The sequence below is a fragment of the Drosophila navojoa genome, chromosome 5, assembly GCF_054131105.1.
Source record: "Drosophila navojoa isolate 15081-1374.11 chromosome 5, UAZ_NAV_1.0, whole genome shotgun sequence".
In the NCBI taxonomy this organism is placed as follows: Eukaryota; Metazoa; Arthropoda; class Insecta; order Diptera; family Drosophilidae; genus Drosophila; species Drosophila navojoa.
The window spans coordinates 254,627-264,390 of NC_142893.1; the positions used below are offsets into that span (position 1 = coordinate 254,627).

Here is a 9,764-nt window from a genome sequence, read left to right on the forward strand (position 1 = left end):
TAGGTAATAATAATAAAAAATAAACAAAAAGAGAGCCGACTGGATGTGCCTAGATTAACAACTATCGTAATCAATAAAATAAACGACTCAATGAAGCTTGGAAAATATTGAAATCGATTTACAGCTGGCGGCTGCAGTTTGGGGAGTTTTTGTCACGAAGGAAGCCATTCATCAAACACTGTCCAAAATTTCGTGCAAGCTAATTAAATATAAATATTTTATATTGTGACCCAGTCTGGAAGCTTGGAAGAGCTTCAAGGTGAATACCTAGACGGCTTCGCCAATGGGAAAACGTGCGGATTATAAAATCTGATCAGCTGCCCACCTCTGTATGTGGCCCACCTTTGTGACATTTATCACTGGGCAAACACTTCCGCTTTGCCACAGAGGTCGCATCCTGATCCTGACCGCATAATAAAGCAAATTTGGTCGTGTGCACGTACTTCGATTCGTTAGGTTGGTAGAGCACGATGTGTGGTCCCGCGAAGAGGGGAATGGGCGTGAGGGAGAGAGAGAGAGAGAGAGAGAGAGAGAGAATGAGAGTGAGATCGTTTAAGATGAGTTACGAGGCCAACCATCGATATATCTACGTGCCCTGTTCAAAATGTTGTTTATAACCATTGCGGTCTGCCCATCCCAAGAAGGACACGTGCACGCGTCAGATAATTGATAAAATTGCTCAGATAAGATCCTGGAGTTTCAGTTAAGTAATTGATATTCCTGCCGACAAGTTCAGTTTTACCGGCTACCCGCTGAGCCGAGTCGAGCCGAGCCGAGCTGGGTGCAAAAGCAATCAACGGCGACTAAAAAACCGACGGACAATTTATGCCACAGCATTCGGAACTGCCAACACCCACATACAGGAAGAGAAAGAGATGGAAATAAATACTGTATATATGGATATATACTAGTATATATAATACTTGGTGAGTTAGCAAAAAAAATCAAGAAAAAAATCTGGGAATAATAAAAAAGATGCTAGCTGCACACAAAAAGCACATCATTGTCATCTCCTGGCTAGCAATTTGGGAACCCTCTTTTTCTGCAACGCCCACCGACCCATCGACCAACTCACCGACCCTCGTATCTAAGTCTGTCTCTGTCTCTGCCTCTATCACTGTCTGTCTGGACTCGCTCTAGTTCCGCCCATCGGCTTCCGTCCACATAAGTGCCAGCCAGATTTTGAGTGAGTCTCAGTTTTTTGCTCTTGCTGTTGTTATGTGTAGTTAGAACGCTTTCAGCGCTTAATGTACTGAAATGTGACGGAATGGGTGGCGCATGTCCATAATTACAAAAACCACCCACCGAGCATGTGGTGGCCACTTGCCAGTGCCTCTGCCTCTAGCCCTGCCTCTGCCAGTAAAAAAAAGTGATGACGTAGTTTGTGGCACAGCTCAATTGTTTGGCAACGCCCACTGCTCAGCGGGCGGTCAATTTTAGCGGTAATCATTGTCGCGCGACTTGAACGACGGTTAAATGCTACCGGCGACTTTTCGCTTAATAGCAAATGAACAGGATAAGTAGACTGGAGCAGATAACTAAATAAAGTAATATCTGACCTAATTCAAATCACAACTGCTGATTGGATTGGCTTACATTTCATAGCAGTCGGCTTTGGTATATGAGCTTGTTGTTTTATTAATCGATAACCCTTAAATGTAAATTTCTTGGCAACTCCCATCTCTCATCAGACGGACAAATTTGGTACTGATTTTTGCCCAATAAAACGCATGATCAAATTCTAGTGACTGAAAAGAAGTTAGACTTTTGTCTTAAGCCCCGTTGAATATTCGTAATTGAAATTGAAGTGAAAATTTTACTTGCAATGGACTGTGAACTAATTAAACATATTTTTTAAAAGGCAAATTCTATGTGAGCTACAGAAATTGATTGGGATCTGAAAATATGTATATGTGGTCAAAACAACCGTTACCTAAAAGTAATCAATTCTTCTAAGACTAAATTTGCTTTATTTGTTCTTACGCATGTAACTATCTGCAGCAATTTTCTTGAGTTGATTAACTGTGACCTTATCATTTTGTTTAACTAGTTTTAAGAGAGCACCATTCTCCAGCTGCAAGAGCTTATGTGGGGCTCCGAATTCGATTATTTTTCCTGCATCTACAACCAGGACGCTGTCGTTGTCCATGACTGTGTGAAGACGATGAGCAATGGTTAACACCGTGCACTGGGCAAACTTGGTATGAATTGTTTCCTGTATAAGCTTGTCAGTGCTGTAATAATTATTACTTAGACCCATCGAAATTTGCAGGTAACCAATAATTACTTACTCCGCATCCACATTAGCAGTCGCCTCGTCCATAATGAGTATTCGATTATTGCGGAGGATGGCTCGGGCTAAGCAAACCAATTGCCTTTGGCCCATGCTGAAGTTCGATCCGCCGTCTTGCATATAGCATGAGAGGCCTCCCTCCAAGCTGGCCACGTATTTCTTCAGCTTCACGTCCTCGAGTGCGTTCCAAAGCTCTTCATCGCTCTTCATTCCAAACGGATCGAGATTGAATCGCAATGTTCCGGAGAAGAGGACTGACTCCTGTGGTATGATTGAGATGCGACTGCGCAGATCATGCAAGCCCAATAAGGCAATGTCCTGACCATCTATCTCGATAAGCCCCTCATTGATGGCAAGGCGGAACAGTGCTTGGATTATCGAAGACTTGCCAGCGCCTGTGCGTCCCACGATGCCAATCTTCTCCATGGGCTGCGACTCAAAGGTCAAGCCTTTCAAAATTTCGATATCATCCGGAGCATATTTCATGCGTAGATTACAAAAGCGTAAATGGCCCTGTTGTGGCCATTCAGATGCAAGATTTAGCTCCTTTGCTGTTTCCAAAGGTGGCTCCGATGGGGTCCTCGCATACTCCAATATGCGCTCCACACTGGTCATTTTATTCTCTAGCTCCGCCGTCTGCCTCATGCCCCACTGACACATTATGACCAGGGTCATTGATTGTGTGATAGCCAGGCCAACATCGCCACTGTAGAAGGTCTCATTTATAACCAGGAAACTGAATGTCACCGCTAGTATGTAAACGACACAAATGAGATCCGTCCAAAAGGAAAAGGCACGATTGGCGCTTGTGTAGAGAAAAAGCGCAGACGAGTTCGTATTCTGATGGCCATGGAAAGTGTGCTCCAATTGCGGCATCGCATCCAATGCTCGTATAGTAGTCAAGCCCTGAAACGTTTGATTGGCATGCGTGTAAACTGGACTACGAGCTGAGCATGAAAAAGTCCAAAGCATGTGAGTAAGTCAGAAATATGGTTTACTTATTTACTTACTTAAGCTTTCAATGCGTTTCAGACTGCGACTGGCGCCTATGTAAAAAGAACGACAAAAGTACATCAAGACCGCCATGATAGCTGCTGGAATGAGTAGCCAATAATTGGCGATTGCCACGATAACCAAGACAGCCACCACATCCACAAAGAACTGTTGCAAATGATAAATTATATTGTAAGTAAATGTGTATGTCTCAGTTATGTATATATTACCTGCAGGGAATCCATCATTGCCTGTGGCAAGGCCACATCCACGTTCTCAATATCACTGGAGAAGCGATTAAGTACTCGACCCGAGGGATTGACATTAAAGAACAACATGCGAGCACGTATAATCCCATCGAAAAGTAAATTATGCAATCGTAGTGAAATACGTAAACATAACAGAAAGAAGCCAAAGGTTCGCAACAAGTAGAGGGCCAAGGTGCACACCAAGAGCACCGCGTACCAAGTAACCATTTGAGCACGAGTCTTTTCAAATTCCTGGGGTGTTCCACGATTCTCCTCCCAGGTAGCCCAGCGTGAAATGAAGATGTCCATTAGTGCTTGGCAAACTCGAGCGACAATGAAGAGCGCAAACACCAGGCAAACTAAGGTGGGTGAGCGAAGAGCGCGAAAGTAATCCATATAAGTAGCGTAGCTAACAGCTCCTTGTTGCTGGTGCTCTGAGAAGGCACTCTCCTTATTAGGTTGATCATTCACCGTCTCTTTAGTATCCTGGAATAGCTTGGAGTTTCTGTCAACTTGGCTAAGGACTCGTTTCACCAGCTGCTTATCTGATTCAATGGCATCCAGATCGGGTGCTGCATGTTTCTCAATAACGTCTCGCAGCTCCGCATAGGTGCCTTGCTGGGTTAGACGTCCGGACTCGAAAAGCATCAAGTGATCCACATTCTGCAGTAACTGTACATGATGCGTAACTAATATGCGCAGCTTGTCTCCTAGGAACCGATTAAAGCACTTGTCCATTAGCAGTTTACCCACGCGTGAGTCCACCGCAGCAAGGGGATCATCGAATAAGTATATATCTGCTTTTCGATATACAGCACGGGCCAGACTTATTCTCGCCTTCTGTCCTCCACTTAAGCTGATGCCCCGTTCGCCCACCACAGTGGCATCACCGTGGGGCAGCATAGCTAGATCACAGTCCAGCTGGCAGGCATGCACAACAGCTCGATAGCGCTGCTCCTCGTATGGCTCCACAAAGACTATATTATCACGTATGCTGGCCTGGAATATCCAGGGCTCTTGTGGGGCATAGCTCAGCTTGCCATGCACTTCTATGCGACCCTGCATGAGTTCCACTTCGCCTAAGATGACGTTTAGGAGCGTACTCTTGCCAGAGCCCACGTTACCCACAATGCCCACCAATTGTGTGGGAAGAAGCTTAAAGCTGATGTCCTCAATATGCACAGTTCGTGCCTGTTTAAGGCTTGGCTTGTTCCAGCTGGCGGTGACATGGCTAAAAGTGAGGGACTTTTCCATGCTCTCTATGCAGTGCAGTCGACCCACAGGGAGAGGCTTCGCAGGTGCCTTATTAAAATCCAATCGTATGGTAGGATTGTCTCTACAGTTGGAGGAGCAGCTCTCGCTTGTAGGCGATTCAGTTTGTTGTAGGAACTCAGTCACTCGCCTTGCGCTCACCACAGTCTGCGCCCAGGTGGTAATAGCTAAGGGCCAAAAGTGCAGCAGGGAATCATTCAGCAAACTGTAGTAGGACGAGAGTATAAACACTTTTCTAGCCGTAACCGCTTCACCTGTATACACATAAGCAATGAGGCTTAGGAACAAGGACACCTTCGATATCATGTTGGTGCACTGCAGCGCCGCGTATATGCTAACGGAACCTCGGATGGCTTTAACCTCCATCTTACGCACTTTAACTATCAACTTTGCAAAGGACTGCTCCCACGCATACATTTTGATCACCTGCATGGCACTTATAATCTCGTTCATCAGCTTCACACGGCGATCCCGTTGATCCGCTGATCTGGTGCGAAATTTGGCTGCTGCTTTGGCAGCCCACGCTTGAAGTGGAATTAGCAGCACTATGAAGACAATGCCTATCAAAGCCGTCCAGTTAATCTCAGTGTACATGATGTAGCCAAAGAGGCACGCCTCAACGGGTCCCTTCCACAAGTCATGAAAGAAGTAGAATGTCAAATCGAACTGTGGCAAATCAATGGACATCACTGATATCGCCAGAGCGCCAAGTCCCTCCCGCCCATTGATCGCTGCACGCAAACATTTCCTGTATATCAGACCAGCAAAGGCCACTCGAATCCTTGTGCCCACGGCAAAGACGTAAAACATAAATGGATGAAATACCACTGACGTGACCAACGCGCACAGCACAATGCCCATCGCATACAGATAGGCGCTTTCCTTGGTAATGCTAGTTTGCCCCTCGGCAAAGTAGGAAATCAAGCCACCTAAAAAGAGTGGCTGAAAGGCACTGCAAACAAACAATACACAGAGTGTACTTGAGAGAAATGCAACTATTCTAGTATATATCTAGTATCAAATGTGAGAAGCCTGAAAATTCTAGCAGTCGCTCAGAATAACTCAGAGACGGGCACTAAAGTACTTCAACTTCGGCAACTCACTTAGATTTCAATATGCTTATATTCGTGTACTCACTGTATAACGATCTCCAGAATTGAATAGATCACGCAGGCAGGCACAAACTGCCATCCATAATGGGCAAAGATCAGATGCAGCGAACTTGGCTGCTTGCGTTGAGATTCACGTATCCATGGCTTTTGCAAGTCCTCCGTCAATTTGTTACTATCGAAATAGTGTAAATTTGCGTATAGACCGTTTTGCGAGAGCTCTTCTCGTCGGCCTTGCCGAAATACATGGCGCATCCATCTAAATGATGAGAACAGCAATCAGTCTTGAGTTGACAGTTAATTGAAACTACGTGCTGCCAGGCAGACAATGCTCTACGGATCTCTTATATTACCAATCAGTGATAAACGAAAGAGAATGCATAGGGAGTATTTGGTCGTACACATTATCGAGACAGGTCTGAGATATGGAGCTTAAATGGGCTTTATTTCTCAATCAATATGAAATCGAGCACAAAATAACACTTTAATATTTGCGTTTCATTTATTTGCTAATTTAATAAATAATACTTATGATTATGGGTATTTTAATATTGAATCAGCATTATTGTTGTAATTATTATTATAAGTATTAGTAATGTATCATCATTATTGTTGAAACTATTTTGAAAATAACATTGGTATACTATTTAAAGTAGTTATTTCCATTATTTTGAATATTAAACTCACAGAAAAAACCATTTCGAGAATATATTCGCCTTTAGATAGGGATTTGGTTCGCGTTTACTATTTGATAGATTATTCATAGCGCCCCATTCACGAAAGTTTAGAAAATCTTCTTATGTCTGTGGCAGACGGTTTTCAAATGCGTTCCGTAGCCCCAGTACAGGCCGTTTTATAAATAATTTTGGTGTTTGTTTGAAGTGGTTGATTAAGTCGTCATCACAACACACTTTTTGCACAAGGCACAACACAAACGACTGATAAGAAATAATGGAGGCTAGTTGGCCAATGGGACTAAAATGATTTGGCAAATAGATCTGGGTATGTTGGGTAATCAATAGAGAAACAAGACAGGAAATTGTCGGCCATTAGTGTGCGTCATTGCACGCCATTAAATGCATAAATGCAGATTGCAGTTAAATTATAACTATATACATATAGAAGGCATACTTGTAAATCTTTGGGATTTTAGCTAATTCAGCTCACTGTCTCTGAAATGATAAATCCTGATTAGCTTTAATTGGGCTATCAGGGGCAACGTTCTACGACAGCGGTTCGAGGCTGTACAATCTAATCAAATAGCGACTAGACTATGTCCATTGTAAATTTCGTCACAGATAAGTTAACTATACGATAAATATAGATGATAGATATTCCTTAGTAAAATGTTAAGGCTTTAATTAGACAAACACGAGCAGAGGTAATAAATACAAAACTCTAATATCGAAATGGACCACGCAATAAGACAGAGAAAGGCTAATGGACTCTACATTACGCTACAATATCAATAATGACCTATTCAGTGACTGCTCTAAGGCAGGCTATGGAGCTCCTCAAGTGTATAAAGCTGATCCGTGCGATTGTAGACATTTTGCATATTCCGTAACATATCAGGCAGCCTTTGAATTGCGTTCGACACATTCGCATCGCTGCAGACGCGTTTGAAGAGCTCGCCGCGCGTGGGTATTGCAAACATGGCTACTTGAGCGCCTTTACGTATGAGGAATGGATGATGCTTGGCCAGGGTGTCATTGTAAGCTGATTTGCAGACATGGTGAGCCTTTTCCTCATCTGCCACGTCTTGCAGTCGAAGTAGAAACTCGTACACAAACTCTGAAACGAATGAATGTACATACATAGATAAGATAAACATCCCGTTATCTATTTCACAGAGTAGTACCTAGGCCACGATGCAGACGCAATAAGGTCCGACTGCCAGACACGTAGCCTTTTTGGTGTAGAAGGCTGGCTCCTTTCTCATATAACAGCATAGTCTTAATACTATCGAAGTGTTTGTTTTCTTCATTGTCCTGCTGTCGTAGATCGTACAGTATATCCAGTTTGTTTCGCACGTCGCTGCTTACAAATGTAAACACGCTGCCCATCAGCAGGAAGAACCTGAGGCAGAAATCAATTTAAGTTTGTTGATAAATTTATTTTACTTTACTTATCTTACTTTACTTACTTCATAATCTCCTCATACGCTTCCAAATAGTCTTCCATGCGCACATCATCATCGTCTATTAAGCTTCCTTCAAATAGATCGGAAACTTTTTCAATATCAAAGCAGTTTTCTGCAGCCGCTGAATCGCTAACAGCGGACATATTTCCAACTCTTTTTTATTATTCGACAGCGCATATGTTTAGTCAATAAAAACAATGAAATATCGACAGTCGATATCAGCATACTAATTTCGATTCGATATATATTGTTTATATTTCGATAGGCTATCAAATATGCGATAGTTGATTTCTGTGCTCTTATTTGGTATATTTAGTAACACCGTTTCCTTCATCGATATCAATAAGTCATCTGGTTTAAAAGCAAACGCGTAATGAATTCGGAAATATTTTCCGCGGTTGTACTCGCAAAAGATCAATTGCAAAAGATATTAGACGATCTATCCGTTGGTTTTATTACGCCCACAGAAGAAAGCAAGGATACATCAATTTTGCCGCCATTTAAGAAGCTTGGTGTACTCATTGACCTCGAGGATATTGAAGATGAAGAAACAAAGATTCCCATTTGGAAAAATGTTGTGAACACAAAGACAACACAGTCGCAGTACTACAGCTGCATACAATGTCGGCGGCAATTGCCAACTGCACACCTGTTGGATCTTCACATAACCGAGCAGCATGATTTGTACTTCGCAGCCAGCGTCGAGCGTGGCGATAAACCGCACTACACCTGTTACATAGAAGAATGTCCTTTAAAGTTCTTTCAGCCTGCCGACCGAAAGGATCATTGCATCAAAGTACACAAATTCCCGGCGAACTATCGCTTTGATCAAGGAAAAACTCCCAATAAAGCAAAAATTCGTACAAAGAAAGCAACTAATGTTATGGATGTGCATAATGATAGAGATGTGACTATGGACTTGAGCGATGAAAGAGTTCCAAATATCAAGGCTTTTAGTTTCGGTCATCCAACGCAGCGCACTTTCAATTCACGCAAGGATAAGGCGTTAATAGATATGCGGGCAATGAAGGAAGCGCTAGATGATATGGAGTAAGTTTTATTATACCATTTTATTACTTGAAGTTGGTTTTATAAGATACTTGTATTAATTAACTTGTGGAAACCTTAAACATCATTTGTTTTTAATACTAGACCTGAAAAATGAAGTATAAAAGTAATTTAATTGCTTGATGGGTCACATCTCTTTAGTTTTTCACTTACTTTCCCGTATTGGCGTTGATGTAGTGGTAAGCAACAACGAGGAGAAACAGAAATACTCCTAGGACATTTGAGAAAATTGCCAATTGCACGTCAGTTATCATTTTGATACGGAGCTTCTGCGAAGAAAAAATATTAGTCTTATTCTTTAGCCCTCTGGTGACACGTCATGTTTCAAAAGAGTGATTTTCTTTAGTATATGCACACTACATCTGAGCCAAATCATTATCTTTACAAATCTATCTTTTTAGATACAGCGTTAAATAACAACTATTCTCCATAAACATAAGATATATCTAATATTTACTTTTTATTCCCAAAAAACAAGCCGGTTTTGTTTAGACCACAATAATTGTCAGAGATGCAAACTAAATATCGATTGATACAAATCTAGGGTCAGAACTATCGATGCTGCAGTAGTATTTTATTATCGAAAATGGGGTCTATGTTCAAAAAGTATACTGTGATAAATGTCACTAAATAATCCC

At 42.2% G+C, this 9,764-nt stretch overlaps 4 protein-coding genes across 4 annotated transcripts; 1 reads left to right on the forward strand and 3 right to left on the reverse strand.

Moving 5' to 3' along the window:
- Positions 1–1,932: 1,932 nt before the first annotated feature.
- LOC108654965 (putative multidrug resistance-associated protein lethal(2)03659) lies at positions 1,933–6,737 on the reverse strand. Its single transcript, XM_018106590.3, has 6 exons — positions 6,603–6,737; positions 5,944–6,174; positions 3,517–5,758; positions 3,304–3,454; positions 2,292–3,240; positions 1,933–2,234 (listed from the first exon to the last, which is right to left on the reverse strand). The coding sequence occupies exons 1-6, from the start codon at positions 6,677–6,679 to the stop codon at positions 1,970–1,972; spliced, it is 3,915 nt and encodes a 1,304-aa protein (XP_017962079.1). The 5' UTR covers positions 6,680–6,737; the 3' UTR covers positions 1,933–1,969.
- On the reverse strand, positions 6,551–8,294 carry LOC108654967 (ceramide-1-phosphate transfer protein). Its single transcript, XM_018106592.3, has 3 exons — positions 8,062–8,294; positions 7,777–7,994; positions 6,551–7,709 (listed from the first exon to the last, which is right to left on the reverse strand). The coding sequence occupies exons 1-3, from the start codon at positions 8,199–8,201 to the stop codon at positions 7,408–7,410; spliced, it is 660 nt and encodes a 219-aa protein (XP_017962081.1). The 5' UTR covers positions 8,202–8,294; the 3' UTR covers positions 6,551–7,407.
- A 72-nt stretch (positions 8,295–8,366) lies between these two features.
- On the forward strand, positions 8,367–9,188 carry l(2)k10201 (zinc finger protein 511 lethal (2) k10201). The gene has a single exon (XM_018106612.3). It carries the CDS (start codon positions 8,432–8,434, stop codon positions 9,110–9,112), a length of 681 nt encoding a protein of 226 aa, XP_017962101.1. The 5' UTR covers positions 8,367–8,431; the 3' UTR covers positions 9,113–9,188.
- Positions 9,110–9,712, reverse strand: LOC108654981 (dolichyl-diphosphooligosaccharide--protein glycosyltransferase subunit 4). The gene is made up of 3 exons (XM_018106613.3): positions 9,584–9,712; positions 9,280–9,395; positions 9,110–9,212 (listed from the first exon to the last, which is right to left on the reverse strand). Exons 2-3 carry the CDS (start codon positions 9,378–9,380, stop codon positions 9,191–9,193), a joined length of 123 nt encoding a protein of 40 aa, XP_017962102.1. The 5' UTR covers positions 9,381–9,395; positions 9,584–9,712; the 3' UTR covers positions 9,110–9,190.
- Between the last annotated feature and the right edge of the window lie 52 nt (positions 9,713–9,764).